The sequence below is a fragment of the Dermochelys coriacea genome, chromosome 19, assembly GCF_009764565.3.
Source record: "Dermochelys coriacea isolate rDerCor1 chromosome 19, rDerCor1.pri.v4, whole genome shotgun sequence".
Taxonomy (NCBI): Eukaryota; Metazoa; Chordata; order Testudines; family Dermochelyidae; genus Dermochelys; species Dermochelys coriacea.
In genome coordinates this window covers 4,949,093-4,971,707 of record NC_050086.2, presented here as the reverse complement: position 1 = coordinate 4,971,707, position 22,615 = coordinate 4,949,093, and the positions used below count along the sequence as shown (strand labels likewise).

The 22,615-nt window shown below is 41.7% G+C and overlaps 1 protein-coding gene across 2 annotated transcripts in view; it reads right to left on the bottom strand.

The window, feature by feature from the left end:
• Window positions 1-22,615, bottom strand: part of CSMD2 (CUB and Sushi multiple domains 2) — a 567,571-nt gene that overhangs the window by 380,697 nt on the left and 164,259 nt on the right. For both annotated transcript variants that reach the window (XM_038377510.2, XM_038377512.2), the window contains exon 5: window positions 12,241-12,448. In XM_038377510.2, coding sequence (XP_038233438.1) covers window positions 12,241-12,448 — 208 coding nt within the window. The remainder of the gene's footprint in view (window positions 1-12,240; window positions 12,449-22,615) is intronic.

Here is a 22,615-nt window from a genome sequence, read left to right as displayed (position 1 = left end):
ATCTATAAAGTGCTCTGAGATCCTTAAATGAAAGGTGCTGTATCTCTGCAGAATATAAATTCTAAGATTAAAAAAAGGGAGGGGGGCTTCCTTGGAGACATTGATTTGCCATGCAAGAAACAACTTATATATCACTGCTAAAATAAAAAGCCATCTGTAGAGTATTTGTTTCCAGTTTTAAGCATTACTGAGCTTTTTAAAAAAATTAAAAAGTGCATATACTGAATAAGGAAATCTGTTTCCACACCCTGATGAAGACGTAGCTGACATTTAAACAGGGGATTAAAATTAGCCACTGCACATACACTTTTTATTCATTCCCAGTCCTCTGAAAAATAGGACCAGGGAAGAAAAGCATCCAAATATTACAAATAAAAATATCTGTTATTTAACCAGCTCTTAAACCTAATTCACTGCACAAAAAAAGGAAACTTTCACACTTGCGTTATCGGGGCTTCAACCCATGATGAAATAGGTTATTTCAAGGAGCAAAATAACTAATCTCAAGTTTTCTGCCTCTTGTATGCAGTGGGATGATAGAACGCTTGTCAACTTTCAAATAAAAGTAACCACTGGTAGGACAAATCCCAAGGAAAGCACAGTAGATAGGTGTAAGCCATTGCTACTCAGCGATATGGCTGTATAGTTTACAGCCTCTCTGTTGCGACTGGCAACTAGCTAGGAATCTGAAATGAAAATACACCAGGAGGCTTAATCCTCTGCTGACCCGCACCTCGTGTAATCATTCACACTAATGCTGAGTGAATGCAAACCACTGGCAACTGGAAGCATTCTTAAACACACTCTCCTCTGGTGTAAAACAACTATGCAAAGTGCAGGGCAATGGAGGATTAGGGCGGCTGAGCTGCAGCAGTGACAGAAAAGAGAGAAACACTTCAACAGGCAGTGGGCTATCTGCTTAACTAAGGAGCGGATCCAAAGACCAGTGAAGCCAAACGTCATTCCATTGGCTTCAACAAAATTTGGATCAGGTCCTGAGAGAGAGCTCAAATGCAAACTCTCTTTAGAAAGCCCAGAAGTTGGAAGTCGGGGATCAGAAAGCACTTACAGACATAAGAAAATAAACCCATTCCACGCAATTCATTACAAGTAGCTATGTAAAACAGCAATACTAATGGCTATGAATCCTCATCATCGTTTATTATACTTAGGAGCTCTAGTCAGGGACAATAGGACCCCATTGTGCTATGCACTGTACATACACAGAACAACAACAACAAAGAGTGTGCTTGACCCAAAGAGTTTGCAATCTAAGTATCATCATGAAATGAAACTGTAACCACCCACCCTCTGAAGAACAGGTACTCTGCTCTTCTCAGTTTGCTGGGTAGACCATGACATGTAGTATTGAGCTAGCCCATTCAGTGGTTTTGAATGTCTGACATCAGAGGTGAGCAAAAAACAGATTTGATACTGGAGAACCAGTCAGATAATATTAGACACTAGTTAACATGGTTTTGCATCCCTGCCCATCCTGGCTAATAGCCATTGATGGACCTATCCCCCCGTGAACTTACCCTGTTATAGTGTTGGCCTTCACAACATCATCTGGCAAAGAGTCCCCCAGGTTGACCGTGCATTGTGTGAAGAAATATTTCCTTTTGTTTGATTTAAACATGCTGCCTATTAATTTCATTTGGTGACCCCTAGTTCTTGTGTTATCAGGAGTAAGTAACACTCCCTGATTTACTTTCTACCCACCAGTCACGATTTTATAGACCTCTGTTGTATCCCCCCTTAGTCGTCTCTTTTCCAAGCTCAAGAGTCCCAATCTGATTAATCTCTCCTCATATGGAAGCTGTTCCATCCCCTTCATCATTTTTGTTGGCCTTTTCTGCACCTTTTCCAATTCCAATAGATCTTTTTTTGAGATGGGTCAACCACCATCTGCACGCAGTATTCATGATGTGGGCATCCCATGGATTTATATAGAGGCAATATGATAAATATGAGGTGGGGGTAGGGCAGGGAAAAGACATGTATTCCACCCACTGTCCACAGGACAATTCGGGGAGTAGGAAGAGAAGGAGGACCCTGTTAAGAGATTTTAGCCAACACATCAAACTAAGCAGAAGATTCTTATGTACCTAAGGGCTGCAAGGTACCTGAGATGCCCAGCTTCCTCATCCTGAACACCTGAAACACAGCAGAGATTCCACATCCCATTCTGGTTTTGTCATGGCCACAGCCATTATGCGATTAAAAAAGAATTCCTAATTCCCCCACCTCTCTGAAGGGAGGTGGGGGACTGAAGAAAGGGCATTCAAACATTTTGTGTTATAAAGTTTTGTCTGTAGTTTAAGTTGGGCACTGGGAATCAGGACTCGTGGGCTCCATGCCCAGCTCTGAGGAGGGCATAGGGTATACTTGTTAGAGAAAAAGCCAAGGGTTCAGAACTTCTGGATTGTCTTCCCAGTACACCACTGGCTCAAGTACAATTGCGCAAGTCAAAACCTTCTGCACCTCAGTTTGCCTATCACCTGGTGACCATAACATCCTACTGGGGTTTTGTGAGCATCCATGCTTGTACAACATGGACTCCCTTAAAAGAGAGGAGCTACGGACAGTAAATGTGATGTTTTGCTTTACAGAGTTTATTTTTAGCCTTTTCAGCTACCTTGACTCACATGGGACAGAAAAATCAGAATTAAAAGCTGTCACCACACTCCTTTCAATGCTGGCATCTCACAGCAATATAGTGCAGGTTACATATTATATAGCTGACATAAATTATGCCATGTCATATAACACAATTACTTATACATTCAGCCTTTTAGCAGACATATCATGACAACTCTTGGGAAGCTGTTATGCCGTATCGTGTCACTGCACCCTCCCAGGGCCGTGATGTTACTTGGATGTGTGTGTTATTTCAGTGAGCCAGACCTTCTGCATTCTGCTCTATGGAAGGAGATATCCAGGGTGCTCCTTGCACTGGGTTAACACAAGCAAGGCTTGCCCTGTGCCCTCTAGCCCCACATGTCTGGGCTGCTAGTTTCCCCTATAGTTCTTTTGTGTCACTGCTGGAGTTGTGTTTAAATTAGAGAACATTTCATAAAGAACCAGGTACTTCAGTAAGTTCACATGTTTTTTGTTTACCGCATTAATGAGTGACATCTCACAACTTCCCTGTTAGCAAAGAAGAATTACAATCCCCAGTTTGCAGACACAAAACTGAAGCACAGTCTGGTTGAGGGAGCCTGGCAGAGCTGGGAACTGAACTCAGCACTCATGACCTAGTCCAGTGGTTTCATCACAAGACTTTTTCATTTATAAATTCAGACCAAAAAAAAGTACTTTCTTTTAAAAAATCATTGAGGCTAATTAGCCATTGGAATAATTTCCCAAGAGTTGTGGTGGATTCTCCATCACCTGCAATTTTTAAATCAAGATTGGATTTTTTTTTTAAATCTGTTCTAGTTCAAACAGGAATTAATTCAGAAAAGTTCTAGGACTTCTGTTATACATGAGGTCACACTAGGTGATTACAATGCTTCTGGCTTTATCAGCTATGAATCTATAGTAAATCTAAATATGATACTTACCCACAGATTTGTACAATGCACCGAGAGACACACATGAAAAGCACTATATACAGTCAGTGTCTATATACCTACCTCTCTAAATGAAAGCCTTCAGGGAGGTTTTGCCAAACCCATAACAATATGGTTTGTATAGTGCCTCCTACCCTCTAGGTGAGATCAGGATCTAATTATGCTGGGCACTGTACATACATATGGTAAGAGAGAATCCCTGCCCTGTAAAGTTTACAGTCTAGATAGACAACGGGTAGAAGGGGAAAGAAAGGTACAGAGAGGTGAAGTGACACAGCAAGTGGATGGCAAAGGCTAGTCACTGGACCATTCTCTCAAACCAACAAAATATGTTCAAAACCAGGCCAAAATTAATATATAATTCTAAATAAATTTATTAACATATAATCAATAAATATAATACAATTTATAGTTTTGCTTAAAAGTATATGTTAATTTATTTATTAATATAATATATCATTTTAAACAAAATAATAAAATTTACCAAACATTTTTTGAATTCTCAAAGCAGTTTCAGGTTTGGTTTCTCTGTTGAGTTTACTGACCTCATTATTTCCCCAAATACACAGCTGCTCTCAAAAGTTCAAAGAAACGGAAGATTTATTTTTAATTTTGCCACAGAATATAAAAGACTTTTTCCACCTACATCTGAAAGTAGAAATCTCTGATTCTCCCACCAAGCTATATGAACGTTAAGCACTAAAATCAAAAGCAGTTTGTAACCATTAGAGGAAATAACATTTGGCTGTAAAGCAATAATTAAATACAGCAACTGGGACAGATTCACATTGCAGGGATAGAATAGTTGTAAAAATTGATCATTCAGGAAACTTTTGTTTCGTATAAATGTTTAATGATGATCAGCTAATATTATAAAAAAAACTATCCATTAAAGCATATCACACTTTTAATCATTATATTCATCTTCCAAATGTCCAAGAGTGGCTACATTAAACAATTGCATGCATTTTAAAATTATTATAGTATATTTATTACTCTTGTAATCATCATTATTTAATGACAATGTTTGATTAAAAATTTCAATTGCAAATACTCAAACTCTACCTGGATAATATTTCTGAGAAAAAAACACCAATGGGTTTTCATTACAATCATATCAGAATGTCCATTTCTTACATTGCCCTTGTGAGCACTGAACTCTGGATCTCTCGATGTAAGCACTTGAATCTGTTTCTTATACTAAAATAAAGCACCACTAGCTTGCCTAGCATTCTTGTGAGTCAATATTATGCAATTCCCCAGCATGGCACTAAGAGGTGCTGTGCTATCAGAAGTTCTGATTTTCATATGGGACCTAAACCTAATGTCCTGAAGACTTATAATTAAATTTACCCTGTACAGAAAACTAACCCAAGGGCTATGCACCACTTGCATCCTATTTTGAGTGCTCATGTGGGACTTGAGTGGTGCATATCCTTTTTGCTGCCCTTCCATATAGGGATGAATTTCGCTCTACAGGAACACACACTACTTTTTGCAGCAATAGGAGGGGGACAGTAAGGACACATCCTTCCGGCTGAATTCCAATCTGGGTTATTACACTTTCTTGCCTTCCTGAGTTCCCACAATCTAGGAATTCCACTTACCTAATGTCGTTTTTAAAAAGGAGTTTGTCTTTCATAATGAACATTTCAAAATTCCTTACATCTTAGGGCTAATTCTCAGCTGAAGATTAGGCCAGTAAGAGACACACAATCAATCAAGAAACACTGAATCAACATCAAAGCATTCCAGACAGCATGTTGCAGTCAAACAAATGAACGTTAGTGTTTTGTTTTTTAGACACTACTAATTCCTTTTGGAGGGGATGAGAATAAAGCTTCATCATTGAAATGAATTGGCATGGAGTGACAAGTCATTTGGTTCTAGGGAAATCTACGTTCAAATTCAGATTCAGGATACAATTTGGCACTAAGTGGCACCATTGCTAGCAGACTCTGAAGAAAGGCACAAAATTGGCAGCATCCTCTTTCACTGCTACAGGTGCTTCTCACAAAGCAGCGGGGGGGGGCACGCAGATGATGCTTTTGTTGTCACACACTGGACAATACACATTCTGTTGATATTATTCATTATTTGTATTACCATCACATCTAGGAACCCAAGTCATGGATCAGCACTCCTTTGTGCTAGGCCCCAGTACAAACACAGAACAAAAAGAATCTCTGCCCCAAACAGCTTACCATCTAATAGAAGCTGTCTGTCTCTGGGCTTCAGTCCCTATCTGTAAAATGGGATAATACTTACTTTCTCCCATACTTTGTCTATTTTGTCTGTAAGCATTTTGATGTAGGGCCTCTTTCCTTGCTATGTGTTTGTAATTCCACCTTGCTCAATGGAGTCCCGATCTCACCTGAGCAGCCCAAGCACATTGTGATACCACCAATAGACACTAGCAATTTATATCTCCTGTCTTTACATTCTTGTCCCTGAGAAGTTTGGATTTAATTCTTCTCCCAGTCAAAAAACAGCCTGATTCTAATGTGTTTCCCTCCAGATTTTCTACCTATAGAAGACTTTTTTTGGTTGTGTGGGAAAGCAGTGTAAAGTACTCGTCTCCCCCTCAAGATATTTAGTCAGTCCAAGCACTTTGCCTATTAAAAATTAATCAGAGTTAGTTTAGTGTTAGAACTCAGCAAGCGTCATCGTTAATTTGCAAGAACCTTCCCAGAAGATTATCAGCTCCCATTCACTCCTTCATGATGTCTAAAACATAGTAAAACTGACATATCCTTTTATTAACTTCTATTACTCCACGGTTTTCCGCATTGTTATTCCTGGTTAGCTGTATGTCAGCAGTGCACAGAGGCCTCATTGTGCTGGGCGCTGCCCAGACATATAGCATGACACAGTCATCACCCTATATATTACAATCTCAGCAGACATTACAGAGAAAAGGGTCGGGGAAAGAAGTATTATCCCCATTTTACAGATGGGGGACAGAGGCAGCGAGATTGAGTAACATGTCCAAAGGCACATACAGTCTGCAGCAAAGTAGAGAATCTAAATCTCACAAGTGCCAGTCCAGTGTCTTAGTCATGGGACCATCCTTCCTAGGCCAATTTAACCAACTGAGCTAAATTATATTCTTGTTAAGAGAGATGTAGCTCACATTCACTTTCAAAGCATTTCCTACAGACATGCACTGTGAGCATAAACTGCAGAAGGTGGACTTGCACAGAAGCCCTTGAGTGATTTAAATTTGCTCTCCCCCACTCTTTGGCAGAATCTCAACCCAGGGTGGAACTGGTAAGAAATGCAGTCTGTCCCACAAAGTCTCAAATCTATTCTCTGGTACAATGGTTAGCACCTTTGTGCTGCCTTTCAATGCCTGAGTGCTGCAGAATTTGGCTCTACATGTGCAGCTCAATCCATTCTTGGAGGAAGATAGCAGTAACAATGGCACCGGCCCGAACCAAACTCTCATAATTTGCATGGCTTGGTGCTCTTGTACATTTTTTTATTGTAATATTCTGTAGCTTGAATGAGACATGAGTGATTCTGTGGGAGAGTGGGCTAGATTGGATTTTGTTTATTTGTGTGCATTTCTGGACTTGATTAAAACAGTTTATAATACTTGTTAAATGAAATATCGTAGTTGCGATGTACTTACATGTAATGATTTATTTGGCCAGGAGTTTATTTGCCACATTACCAATAATTAAAACTAGGTTTTCATAAAGCAAATTAAAAAAAGAAAGAAGAAGGGGTTTCTAGCAATATTTTCAAGCTGAATTATATCAACATATTTAAAGAGGAGATATGAGCTTCAGTTTTTCCCCACAGGCAAAAATTATTTAAAAATGGGAAAAAATGAGTCATCTGAATTTAATTACCAGGCTCAGGGTAGTGACAGCCAGCTTTGAAAAGTGAAATTTAAAAAGGACTCTGTAATTCTGCCTATGGAATTGACGAGTTTGCTTCTGGAGAATACTAAATTGGGTCCTTCAAATTGACTGGAGCCTATAAATCTTGCCTGTGTGTATTTCTCAAATACAGGAAGAGTGCAGAATGCGCCTTGGAAAACAAACCTTGCCATAGACTCTTAAGAGTGAAATTCACACCTGCACAAGTTCAGAGTGTCTTGAGTGTCCTGCTGTAGTGACTGATCCACTGGAGACAGCTAATAGTGTTGGTCTTTAAACTAAACCCCAATGGCAGTCCACTGAGGGAAGAGAGTCACTTGATATGTACCACCTATTTTGAAGTCCTCAGCAGAGCACAGGCCACATGTGGGCCTTCTGCTTGGGGGTGAGTCTCACCCTTGAAGAAGTAAATGTTGGGGTAACATTTTTGAAAGGGATTTTGGCAACTGTGAGCCTAAGTCACGTAGATGCTTTGAAAATGTGTGTCTATGGATTATGAATGCATTCCCTGTTATCATTTGGTTTTAACATAGATTTCCTCAAACAAGTGTGGTTTTACTTTTAGGAAGCAACACGCACAAGTTGAAGAATGTTTGTCTTCAGAGTCCATCCGATAACTTCCAGCCCTGCTGTATCGCACAGCCTACTGATCCTTCATGAAGTGCCGAATAGCTAAGAAGCAAGAGCACCCTCAAATATTAATGTATGCTAATACAAACAGTTTGCTCATAAAACTGCTATATCTAATTTTCAAAGGTGTCCTGGGGAACAGTAAACAACTGGTACATAATAAATGGCCGCTACCTAATATTAATCTTAATCCCCCATATTTGCCAGGCAAGTATAAATTACATAAATTAATGTTAGTGAGACAAGGTGGGTAAGGTAAGATCTTTTATTGGGCCAACCTCTGTTGGCGAAAAAGACAGGCTTTCGAGCTCACACCAAGCTCTTCTTCAGGTATTGTAGCAGCGACAGGACCCTTGTAAATCATTGTAATTTAATCTTATAGCTGGTAATCCCAGGTGATTTCTTTAATTATTTTAGACATTTAATTCTTCCACTTCCTGAGACAAGGTGGGGTCCCGGAGAACAGTTATCTCCATCAATCAGTATCTACAAGTTTTAACTCCTTGTTGAGTGAGCAGAAAGCGGTACATGAATCCACCAGGCACTGAGCACTTGACTGCCTACAAGAGCTGAGGGACTCAGTGGTGTGGAGGAGAAGGCTGTGTGGGAATAAGAAGGCTGTGTGTTTGGGGCCATCTAGTCTGACCCTTTGTATATTTAATTGATGTTCCCTACATTGTTCTCCTCTATAGCAACTGCAGTGATGAGTTGTTTTTGCCATGAAGAACCTCCACAGTAACCTCCAATTTAAACTCTGCCCTCCTTATCTTCAGCTCTCCTATTACCAGCCGTTTCCAATACTGGGTATCCCTTATGACTTCTATTTCTGCCCGTCAATCCACCAGCCTTTCCTTCAGGTGCACGAAATAATGGTTCTGCAAAAACGCTTTATAACTCTGAAACTGACTCAGATTAATTCTCTCATCTGCTCCTTCCACCTGGAACTGGTTAAGAATTCTCTACCCTGTTGCCATTTCCAATGCCTAAAATTACTCCACAGCCTCTGGAAGAGTGCTGAACACATCTCGCAGGTGCCCCTCATTTCACGGGACTTCACTCATTTTAGTGACAAAGTGGCCTCTATTCCACACTGTCAAGGTTCCTTCCCCACTCTGAACTCTAGGGTACAGATGTGGGGACCTGCATGAAAACCCCTAATCTTATTTTTACCAGCTTAGGTTAAAACTTCCCCAAGGTACAAACTATTTTACCTTTTGTCCTTGGACTTAATTGCTGCCACCACCAAGCGTCTAACAAATATATAACAGGGACAGAGCTCACTTGCAAACGTCTTTCCCCCCAAAATCCTCCCCAAACCCTACACCCCCTTTCCTGGGGAAGGCTTGATAAAAATCCTCACCAATTTGCATAGGTGAACACAGACCCAAACCCGTGGATCTTAAGAACAATGAAAAAAGCAATCAGGTTCTTAAAAGAAGAATTTTAATAGAAGAAAAAGTAAAAGAATCACCTCTGTAAAGTCAGGATGGTAAACACCTTACAGGGTAATCAGATTCAAAACAGAGAATCCTTCTAGGCAAAACCTGAAGTTACAAAAAGACACAAAAACAGGATTCTACATTCCATTCAGCACAGCTTATTTTCTCAGCCACTTAAACAAAACAGAATCTAATGCATCTCTAGCTAGATTACTAAATTCTAAGACTCCATTCCTGTTCTGTTCCTGGCAAAAGCATCACACAGACAGAGAGAACCTTTGTTTCTGCCCCCCCCTCCAGCTTTGAAAGCATCTTGTCTCCTAATTGGTCATTTTGGTCAGGTGCCAGCGGGGTTATCCTAGCTTCTTAAACCTTTACAGGTGAAAGGGTTTTTCCTCTGGCAAGGAGGGATTTTAAAAATGTTTACCCTTCCCTTTATATTTATGACACACACATATTTGGTGTGTGGCCCCCAACACACACTTTTTCAGAAATTATTTACACCCAAAATAACAATCACGAATCTGAGGATGCAGGAAGAATCAGCTGCACTAAAGAGATGAAGCCCACAGCATTTTAAGTCTCTTGCATGAGTAATGTTTCTCCCCTCCTCTTTTGGGGGCCTTGCACACTGTGCCCCACATTTGGGCCTTGACAAGTAGAGAGGTACAATGTCTAAGCAAGCATGAGGATATTGAGCTAACTTCTTCATCACCAAAGGAATCCAATGAGAAAATCTCAAGTCACTAGTGAACTAAACCACTGCATCTCTGCACATAGATGTTGGAACTACGGGTGCTGCCGCACCCTCTGGCTTGAACTGGATTCCATGATATACAGCATTTACAGTTGGTTCAATGGCTCTCAGTGCCCCCAGTTTACAAATTGTTCCAGCGCCCCAGCCTTTGCAACTCATAGATGGCGCTCTCTCTCTTATGAGTGGCACAGTGGGCTATGACAAACCTCATAATTTAATGTCCCTACTCCTTAAATGAATCTTCCTTAAGCATCACTTTTATTCTAATGCTCTCCAAAACTGGGAAGGAAAACCATGAAGATCTCCTTCCTTCCACTCCTCTCTTCTATAATGATGCTTATTTCTCTTTCAGTCATTCTCAGAGCGGAACACAAAATCAAAGAGTTTATATTTATAGGAGTTTATATGTCTCGTTTTCAAACCACACAAAAGATAATTCTCTTATCACTAAAGATGGGCCTGAACCACAAAGCTCAGATTTCAGTCCAAACTTCTTCAAAATTTAGGGTTTTCTGTAACGGGCTGCCTCCAACACCCTGAATCCAAAGTAGGAACCAGCTACAGAATTAGATTCTGGACCTGAACTTCCATTGGAGATAGGAGGTGATGGGATCTGGAGCTTTCACATGTGTCCATCTTCATTTGTTACGCATGCATCTGAAGCCTAGTGTCTGCTACAATGTTTTCCTAGCATAGCTATGTCGGTTAAGAGTGTTTTTAAAAAAAACCCACAAAAAACCCCACAGCTCTAACTGACATATCTATGTTCGAACGCGCTCTCTCTCTCTCTCTCTCTCTCTCTCTCTCTCTCTCTCTCTCTCTCTCTCTCACACACACACACACACACACACACACACACACACACACACACATAGCTGCAGCTTACACCAGCCAGAGACCTTTTACCTGTACAGTTTATGTTGTTTGGAGTGCCAGTTTAACCACACTTTGAAAATAATTCCTATTGTCGGTACATGCCAGGTCTCCACTAGGGGGCTTTGCCGGCATAACTATACCCACAAAGTCTTCGTAGTGTACACAAGACTTCACACAGTGAGCACACTGGGCTCCTCCTTTTTACATTCCATTCAACTAAGCAGCAAGGGAATTCAAAATGCAGCTGAAATCTCAAGAGATTCAACCACCGGCGAAACACTATTAATGTCAAACGAGATCTTTATAATGTCATCAACTGCTGAACCCAAACATTAACAAACCTAAATCATCAACATGGGGTATCCTGCAACTTTTTTTTTGATGGACGCTATTGATGGTCAGCTATCAAATTTATTCTACGACCCCCGACCTGTAATTTCGCAGCCCTGACCGTGGAGACATCATTGTTACCTTGAAGAAAGCAAAAGAAATGGAATGATTGCAGCGGAATAAATTTCTTACCAACAAAATAAACCCCGTTCTCTCAAAGCATGCACATTTGTGGAGTAATCAAACTAGACTTAATGGGATGAGAGAATAGGAATACTTAAAATCTGTCTGCAGCCTGCTGTACATAAAGCAAAGCAAACAGTAGCACATTTGCCACAGGGTCGTTAACAGTAAAGTTAACTTGTCAGCAGTAGATTTACCAATAATCAGAAAACAATTGAGCAGAAAGCAAGTTCAAGATTTCTACATCCACAGGTTTTTAATCTAGTTAACCAACTACACACCACGGGACTCTAAGAAAGATCATGCTTCAAAGCAGACATCAATCACTGTAAAACTCAACTAAAGCCATAAAAATATATGCAGAGATTTTTCATTACAATGTACTTTAAAATCTCAAATTGTGGCCTTAACTACTGCTAGTGCTGACCGTGACGTTTCCAGTTCAGGTATGAAGTGAAGTGCACACTGGATCCCACTGCAGTTAATTTCACACCTAAAGTTATATATGTGCAGATATAATTAAACGTGTACAGCCATAAAAGGACATACAGCCACTCACTTACCAGAGTGAGGATCCCTCCGTTCCAGTGACTTCTAAAAAGTCATATCCATCTTCTAATTGAAAATCCATGAAAACCAGAGCAATGGTGTCTCCAGGCTCTGCTAGGATAGTCCACGTACAGTCTGCATTATTGCCATACTCTGAAGGATAATGAAGACTGGAGATAATTCCACTCTGTCCCCGTAACGTCCCTCCACAAGCATCATCGGCTGAAAGGCAGAAAATGCACATCATGGGTGTTTTGCTGGAAGGGAGCATGATGCAAATATGCCACCAAGGCATTGGAGCAACACAGCCCTGAGGTTTTTTTTTATTCTTCCCTTCCATGTGTTAAGGCTTTCAGAGGGGGTGGGGGAATGACTCATATGCCACATTTGAGACAACGGAGGGAAATCGTGATCAATAATTTCTCCAACACTCAAAATAGGTGAAAGGAGATTTTAAAAGGCCATTGATTGGTACATAACAATAACTAAACCAATGCTGGAGAGAGTAGCATAAATCAAAAAGGTACTATGCAAAACATAATGCCAGATTAGGGGAGATTGGAGTGCACTGCAAAGATCAAGGCTGAGTTCTTAAAAAAAAGACTTTGGTATTTGTTTTTTTGTTGTTTTCAAGTGCTGTGATTTTTTTATTGGCACATTGATCAGACACATATGGGCACTAGGACATTCAGCAAGTTCATGGCATGTGAAGAGATGCCTCTCACCAGAAGACACAGAGGTGACATGTTTACATTTCCCAAACCAGCTATTCAAGCCTTTATCATTCTGTAGCCATGGGCAACCCTGCAGTAGCCAGGGGCAGGAGTGGAAAAACATGATCCAACAGACCTCTGACACCTCTAGCTTCTACAACTCCAGTGCTCTTCACCATGGTGTGGAAGAAAAGACCCAACATGGCTGGCATGAGTTTTGATGGAGATGTGGACCAGAAAGTGGATGTGTCACATCAATAGCATACCCTGCTCTTTCTCCCAAACCAGAAGACCTTTCCAGAGGTGGGAAAGTTAGAGCAGGGAACACCCACCAAACTTCACAGGGTTCTCACCCCTCTCCAAACCCACCAGAGAAACCAGTGTTATTGCAAACATCCACCCAGATCCCCAGGGAGGTCTCAATCATCACAGCTACCTTGATTTCAGTGGAACTATGCTAATTTGCATTAGATGAGAAGCTGGTCTGCTGCAGCTCTACAAAACAACTGATTTCTGACATGTAGGTGTCTATTATACAGAGGATAATGACAAGATAACTATAAGAGTAAAGCTTAAGTTCCTCCTCATGCCAACAGAACCCTCAGATAGGTAGACAGAATAAGCAGCATGTGACATGGATATTACTGGTATGTATACAGCACCTGGGAAAACAGTGATTTAGAAAACTGTGCTATTATGCAGTGACACCCATGATGATATCTGTCAATTGAGAGTTGCATTTTATATATTTGGTGGATCACAACACCTTTAAAACTGAATTTCTATGATTAATAAAGTCTTTAACAACATAGGACTGCATAGCAATTGAGAGACCAGTTAGAGACAAAGTTTTTGCATCGAAGAACTGTGGGTGTTTAGACACCATGGGCATGAGTGCAGGATAAGATGATGAGAATTGTGAACTCTATCCATCCGTCCAATCTCAGATTTAACACAATAAACGAGAGCTATGAAGGGGGTGAGGGAAAGATAGTACAGCGGTTACGCCAATATGAAATCATAGGATTGCATTGGGTAGTCATACACACATTGCTGCGTCTTCTTAAAATACCTGTAAATATTTTTCTTCAAATCCTTTAAAAAATCCTATCTGCCTTTAATGGATGTTGATTTATTATTTGTAATACTCTGATGTCAGATATTTGCCCCACTCCAAGAAGAAAACTTTTACAGGAAATGTTTACATAGGTCAAGATTTTTGAAAACAGGTAGCTAATTTCAGCCACCTAAATACATCTTAGGCATCTGCCTGATTGAAAATTCCTCACCACCCAAAGAAAGCAATGGGAAATGTTGGTGCTCAGGGCTTTTCAAAATCTAGGGCAGATGCCTAAATTTGGACTTACAAACCTAACTTGGGGGGGTGGGGTTGTTTTAATTTTTGGCCCTACATAGAATAAATGACTCTCCCTGAAATTAAGACCCTTTATACAAGCTTAACTGTGGTCTCACTACCGCTCCATCATGATATCTGTATATATTGCACACACCAACTATACAGACACACCTTGAGCTCCAGAGTTACAGAACCATCCACTGCGCTTGATCCTGCCACAAGCTCTGCACGGGCAAACCCCTGGACCCATGTGGAGTCCCACAATGAGGCTAACGTAGCTCAGCTTGAATGCCGGGATCTGCCAATATGGGAACTCATTGCAGGACAGGGGCCACTGTTTGTGGAGGGATTGGGACAAAAGAGATGGTTCAGAGCACAGCTGAAGTTAAAACACCATAAGAGTGATGCAGCTTTTTTTCTTCTCCCCCATCACACTTAAAGTCATATTTCAGGATTGTGATGTTAGAACCATTAAAATATAGCCTTTGGGTGCCATCATAGCTATGAAATATTAATTGGCTGTACTTTACTAGCTGGCAGTGGATTTGTTTTTTGTTTTGTTGTTTTCCATACCCATTAAGATACAAAGACGTTACAGGATACAATGACCTATTAGGTCATCCAGTCCATCTGCCTGCGAGCGAAAGCTTATTCCCTATTGTACACTTACTAGTGATTTGTTCCGTCTAATTTTAGACATCCCAAGTGACAGAGCTTCTACCACTTCCTGGGGGAAGCAGTTCCACGCAGCCTAATACATCAAGTTCTTTCCTGACATTCTATCCGAGTTCTCTTTCTCAGTTCTTACTCTTTACTCCTAATTAAGCCCCCTTGAGTCATCCTCAATAGCTCCCTCTACTTGCTGCCTGCTAGGGATGGATGAACCCTGTGCAGTTCAAACGGAATTTGTGGGTTCACAAAAATGCATGAAACCTTTTTTCTTCCCCTCCTGTCCTTTGAGCCATTGTTTCCTTCAGGAGGAGAGCGGTGTTAAACACAAAGGGTTTCCAAACCAAAGGGATGCTTGTGCCACATACATGGGAACAGAGTTCTGCAAAAGCTGGTACAGACAGGTGGTGTTGTATATACTACGAGTGTGCACTTTATCAGCAGAATCTTTCTTCACCTCTCTGCTCCCATTTTCATTGTCCGCTTCTCCATTCTGCCTGTCCTCTGCTTCAGTTTCCCCCATCAGCACATCTTTTCCCCAGTTAAATCTGTCCTAAGCAGGATGCAAATCCAATGAAGTTTACATCTGAGTCAAAGCTCTGAACCCATGTCTGAGTTGAGAATTAAGCAAAATTTATTCATTTTTCTCTTTTGTTTACAGCTTTCAAACTTATATTCCCTCCCACAACAAGCTCCCGATTTTGACATTTGTATACTATATAAGAGCATTGACTGTTTTGCCTTTAAGGGTCACATTTTCAGAAACTAAAACTGCGTCTGCAATTTTTCATTGTTCTCGTTTTCTCCATCCAAAAGCCCACATTTCAGAGCACAGGCTACTATTTGCATATAGCAATGGGATAAGGAGATGCCCAAGTACCTAAAGGGCACAGACAAAGCCAGTTTTAATGATTACTCCATTTGCCCTGCCAACTGCAATTTTGTGCATGTGAGCCACAGTTCGGGGGAACAGAAAAACACATGCATAAAAATGGGGGTGCAATTTCAGAGGCTGCATTTTAGTCCCTTTGAATGTTTGGTCGTAATTCTTTACCCTCTTGGTATTAGCAATCAGCATTAAAACCAAGCAGACTGGATACGAACACTTGCAGCCTGGAGTTGAGTAAAACATTATGCAGTAATTCATGCATGCTGCCCTTCTATAATGAGCTATGAGCTTATGCTACTTAAAAATAGGAAAGTAAAACCTATAGAAAAAGTTGATGTGTCATTAAAGCTGAAGGCATTTACTGGTTGGAAATGGGAACTGCTGTTTGCTACACGTAATCTTCTTCTACAACTAGACTCTATTAGCGGAAGCTATTAGAGCAAATAAAGGAGGAGGATCAAGAGAAAACATGGGCAGGAAGATAAAGGAAACTGAGAATGAATTTGACTTGCATTGTGGCAGTGTGTCAAATTGTATGTACAGCATTGTCAAATGCCTTGCTATTTATATGAAATGCACTATGAAAAGCCTGTTAACTTTACAATGCACATTATAGAATGGCATTTCAGATGCTTTTGTCAAGGAGCTCTCAGGCTTTACATTATAAACACCTATTTTCAAGTGTTTAAAACTCCAGCATAACGCTATAAAAAAAATCCTTCGAGACTGAAACTCAGCAGAGGGATTCTCATGTGTTTTATGCAGCAGTTGATGCACTTTTCTGGGAAGGTGGGACAGGAGGATTTGGGATACTGCTCCACAGGAAATTCTTAGTGTGAAAGTATCAGAACCTTTTCAGGTCTGAGCCTTGCTGACAGTACAAGCCGCTATCAGCAGGGCTGGGACTTGCAGCATCTGACTGATGGAGCTGCAAAAGCAAAGGAAAAACAAACCTCTGGTTCATGACAACTCTTATTTCTCATGGCCATCTGCTACCCAACTGCAGCCAGTCAGCCGAACATGCAGAATGCATCGCACAAACACATGCTTCCTGGTGAGTGAGGGCAATCACTCAGGTTAGAAGTAGTTAGACTCCCAGACTCAAGTGATATTCCCTCCTAGTCTTCAACTGATCCACCCAGCCTCCAATACCTTTTGGCCTGGGGTGTCTTAGCCCCACCAAGTTCTGCCATGTAAAAGCTCCACCCTGTCCAGCCTACCCAAAGGCCAAAATAAACACGAAGAAACAAATTCTTCCATCACTTCTGGGCTCGACCCTCAGCAGATTCTCTGCCTCTCCCGGGCTCTGCTGAGTACCAAGAAAGCTAATGCTTGTACCCCACCTGGGCTCGGGCAAACCTGCAGTAGTTGGCAGCCAAAGGAGACAATCATCTCCAGACAGGCCAACTCTACCCCACTCCAGGGAGGCCGTGACAGGCACCAATCTTCGTCAGCTCCTACCCCCACCCCAGCTAACCTGATCTCCCACCGTGACGGTTAACAGCCTGCTCTCCCTCTCAGCCAGGCAATAACTGAGCAAGGCCCCACCGATTTAGCTCCTTCCTTGCAGCCTTACCCCTGAGATTAGTCATGGTCCAGCTGCCCACTGACCCTTCCCCATGTAGGGTTTGCACACCCTGTCAGAGTCTCCAATTTCAAGATATGATATTCCCATTGACCTTGCATGTCTGGTTCTCCTGGGTTGTTTTTTTTTTTAACCCAGAGGATCCTCTCTGCTACATATTAACTCATCCGAGATAAAGGTACAGGGGTAGCTTTGATGGCCCTGGCCCATGCAAGAGGCATGAGTCTGTCTTACCTCTGATTCCTGGAGATGGGCAGCCATGGTGCTAAAATGGCCGGAATAAGGGGAGAAGCATAAGGATGTTTTTTTCTTCCCAGTACATTGAGATACAGGAGCTCTTCTTAATTCTTGGTGTGTGAATGGGTTCTGGCCACAAAGGATAAGCACGATTCACTCATTTGCTGGCATGTGCAGATACGCACAGACTTATTTCAAACTATTCTCTTCAATAACCCCTTGAGGATGCTGGAAAGGCAATAAATGTAGAAGCGATGCTGCTACTCTCAATCAGCTAGCTCTCTGCAAGCCACATGCCCAGCAGAAAGGCAGAAAGATACAAGGAAGACAGGAGGAGGCCATTAACTGCTTCAATAATGTATGCAAAGGTCTGAGCAGAGGCAATTTATTGCAGAGAGGCATTCCTGCAGAAGGACAGCCACTTCCGGCATGGCACAGGTTGCCTTTTAAACATTACTATTGCCTGACAGGAATATGGAACATTCATGGGTCTATTTAAATATTAATGCCCTGGAGGAATTATACATGCAACAGTGATGAGCTTTTTCTATGCGCCCAGGTAAGTCTGGCAGAAAGCACTGACTGCAAACAAAGCCAAGAGCCGACACCTAATTTACACCTTCTCCAATGTCAACCGAATGACCCAGGCAAAAGCAGGCAGCCTGGAGGCCTGGCAGTGAAAAGGTTAATGAAAGCTGGGGCCTACAGTTTCTAAAGTGATTGGTGATTTGGGGAGCACTTTATTTTTTGGATACGCAGCTGGAGACTTTTGATTTTCAATAAGTGCTGAGCTCACACTCCCTGAAAAATATAGGCCCCTTTAAAGGTGTCTTGAGTTGGACCCTCAAAAATTGAAACACCCAAAATAACCAGGTTTCCAGGATGCAGAGACTCTAGGCACCTAAAGGAGAGGGATTGCCCTTTTGAGCAGGGACTGTCTTTTTGTTCTGTGTCTGCCTAGCACAACATGGCTTTGGGCCACAACTGGGGCTTCCTAAGAACTAGGGTAAATAAATTATTAATAAATTAATAAAAAAATTTAGCAAGACGAACATCCAGGTGAAACCAGCCTATAACTGACAGTAGTTTGGAAGAAGCTTTTCCTATAGTCAGGTTATCTCCTAGCTGCCTCCTGTGGGGTCTTGAAGATTCATCTGAAGCATCTAGTTCATTGTGAGAGAGAGGATGGTGGACTAGAAGAACTTGACTCATCCAGTCAGCCAATTCCTAGATTTCTCTGCAATTCAGAATAAAGCAAAATGGGACAATGTTCTTTCTCAGGGAGAAAAGAAAATCCTACAAAATTCTGCCTCTTGATGCTGCATCAATCTTAAAAAACATTCTTTTAAAAATCAGCTGGTGGAAACTGGTGTAGCTCCATCAAAAAAACTAGCCCCCTATTTTTAAAAACTTTAATTAAAAATCTTTTAAAATACATTAATGACTTCCAACACTCATTAGATATAGATAGATCTGTAGTTTGACCAACTTGCTCTTCGGCTTGATGAGCTTGATATTATTGTTAAAACATTTTAAAATGCTCTTGAACAGCTCTTTAAAATGTTTTGGGCACATCGCACTCTAAGCAGCTGTTTGAATTATAATAGGACAGGACACTTTTAATGACCTAATGCATATTTGATATGCTTAAAATAGAGCATCACAAATGTCTTGACTTCTTCAGCTGGCTTACCGATTTTTTACTCAACCGCCTACTAAAGTCATAAACCTATCAATTCTATTTACACTCAGCAAACAAGCTGGGCAAGACTTTTGTCTCTGAAGGCATGCATGCATTTTAGCAAACAGAATCTACTGAAACATATTTCAGAATATTCTACTGGAGCTATAAATGGGAAATCCCACTTAATATAAAGTTAACTGACCCAAGTTTGCACCCAGAATTAGATCTGAACCCAATTTGACCTGGTTTTAAAGGTTTAAATTTAAGAAGTCTGTTATGACTAATTTAGTTTTATTTTTAAACACTCTTTTTCCATGTTCACGCTTCCTCTGAAGCTCATAGGCGTCTTTGAAAATTCCAGGGAAATTCTGAAGGAATGCAGCACTCAACTCCTAGTGAATTTCAATGAGATTTAGCCACCTAAATCCCTTAGGCTCCCTTGAAAACCCACTCTTTAAGGCCAAAAGGGACCATTTATTGCTATTGGTAACAGTATTGCAGAATTGCCTTGGAGCTCTCATGACACACCAGGATCCCATTGTGCTGGAGGCTGTACAAACACAGAACAAAACCAAGACAGTTCCCCCATCCCAAAGACCTTTTATTCTAATCTGGTCTGCATAATACAGGCTGTGGAATTTCACCCCATGATTCCTTTAATGGAAGGAATTATTCTTCGCTGCTTGCTAAGGGACACTATTGAACCCAGAGAGACAAGGTAGGTGAGGTAATATCTTTTGTTGGACCTTCTTCTGTTAGAATCATAGAATATCAGGGTTGGAAGGGACCTCGGTAGGTCATCTAGTCCAACCCCCTGCTCAAAGCAGGACCAATCCCCAACTAAATCATCCCAGCCAGGGCTTTGTCAAGCCTGACCTTAAAAACCCCTAAGGAAGGAGATTCCACCACCTCCCTAGGTAACCCATTCCTGTGCTTCACCACCCTCCTAGTGAAACAGTGTTTCCCAATATCCAACCTAAACCTCCCCCACTGCAACTTGAGACCATTACTCCTTGTTCTGTCATCTGCTACCACTGAGAACAGATCCATCCTCTTTGGAACCCCCCTTCAAGTAGTTGAAAGCAGCTATCAAATCCCCCCTCATTCTTCTCTTCTGCAGACTAAATAATCCCAGTTCCCTCAGCCTCTCCTCATAAGTCATGTGTTCTAGCCCCCTAATCATTTTTGTTGCCCTTCGCTGTACTCTTTCCAATTTTTCCACATCATGCTTGTAGTGTGGGGCCCAAAACTGGACACAGTACTCCCTGCCGATCCTAGGTGGAGGAACAGCCACGAGAGCTCCGTGCACTGCCCCCACCCTGCTCCAAACGCTGGCGCTGCAGCTCCCATTGGCCGTGAGCTGCAGCCAATGGGAGCTGCGGGGGCGGCATCTGCGGGCGGAGGAAGCCGCCTCGGTGCAGAAGGAACATGTCCCCGCTTCTGGAGAGCCATCTGAGGTGAACGCCATCCAGATCTAGCATCCTGAAACCCCTCCCACGCCCCAAACTCCTGCACCGAGCCTGCTCCTGCACTCCTGTTCAGTGATACCCCGTATGGGTTCCAGTGGATTCCAAGAATCAGTCTCAATATAACCATGCTTTCAAAACCTCTGCTTTACTAAGTACTCGCAGTCATCTCTGCAAAAATACTTCAACAACCCCTTCTTCCCACACCTTGAGTCTTCTCCTGCAAGCCTGACTCGTGGAAGTAATGCTTACTCAGAGGTGCAGCCCCACTAAATTCAACGGAGGTTTTTATGCAAGTCAGGACACTCACATGGACTATGGATTGCAGGGATCTAGATTCACTTTAAGAAATGTTGCTCTTCTGGTGTGAATTCAGATCAAGTATCTTGCACACATCAGCCACTATTTTATTTCTATTCAGGGCACAGTAAATGTGCTTCACTAAACAACTCGGGTGCACAGCAGTGCCAGCTTGCTCCTGAGATGCGCACAAATACAGACCTATCTAAGTAAGAGTTTTGGAATTTGGCAACTCAATTAACAGGCTCCTCTCAGAAGGTAAAGACAAAAGAGATCTATGTTTGATCATCTGAGTCCACCACCTTGGACAGGGCAGGAGAGTTCCCTTTACTCTATCAGCTCCGGGTTAATATAGGATTAATTCCCTACCATACAGTTTTTTCAGCCTAGTTTTGATCATTACAGAGTATGAGGCTTCTTGCTGCAAGTTATGATGCTACAATAAGCCAAAATAATGACATGTTTATTAAAAAGGTTTCTGGTTTGTACAGCCGCTTAGCAAGATATTGCCAGGATAAGTCATTTCCAAAGACGCACATTTATTTCTGCTACTAAAACAGCAACACCTTAGACTGTTAAAACAAGGACTTGTGATGGAAGAAAGATGATCTGTTAGAGCACTGAGTCAGACGAGAAGGGTTCAATTTCCCGGTTGTGGTAGGGGCTTCCCATGAGAGCCTGGGCAAGTCACTTAACCTCTCTGTCCCTCAGTTCCCAGTCTTTAAAATCAGAAAATCCATCATTTTGCTCCCTCACGGGGACATTAGGAAGAACAATTCAGACATACTTGTGAGGTGCTCAGACAGTGATGAGGGCCATACTAGCATCTAGAGAGAAAATGGAGGGTACATTCATGATTTGTATGGCAGTAGCACCTAGAAGCCCCAGTAAAGGACCAGAATCCTATTGCACTAGGCACTGTACGGATACAGGACAAAAAGTCACTACTCCAAAGAGCACACAATCTAAATATAAGATAAGAGACAACAGGTAGACCAACATCAATGAGGGAGGAACAATGAAACGAGACAACATTGGTCAGCTTGATAGGTTGTGGTGGTTTATCTCCTCTTTTTAACTTCTGCTCTCCCCTCAGGCCCTTTTGATGCTTTTAGGACAACAATATTTTCTCTTAAGCCTGGGCTCACTTGTTGTACATTATAGAGACAGCAACATTAGATCAGTTTGCTCTCAAAGCAGCAGCTTCCATAATTACAGCGTTCTTGTATCTGGACCTCCAATCCTTAGAAGTTTTTATGGCCCAGCTTGACAAAGCCCTGGCTGGGATGATTTAATTGGGGATTGGTTCTGCTTTGAGCAGGGGGTTAGACGAGATGACCTCCTGAGGTCTCTTCCAACCCTGATATTCTATGATTCTGTGACCTGACACTTAATCCTGAATTCAGCAGCCTGACCCATCTCTAATGTATCTGTTATAGAAGGGAACAGGCTAGAAAGATTTCCAGAAAATGCACTTAATAAAGGTTTG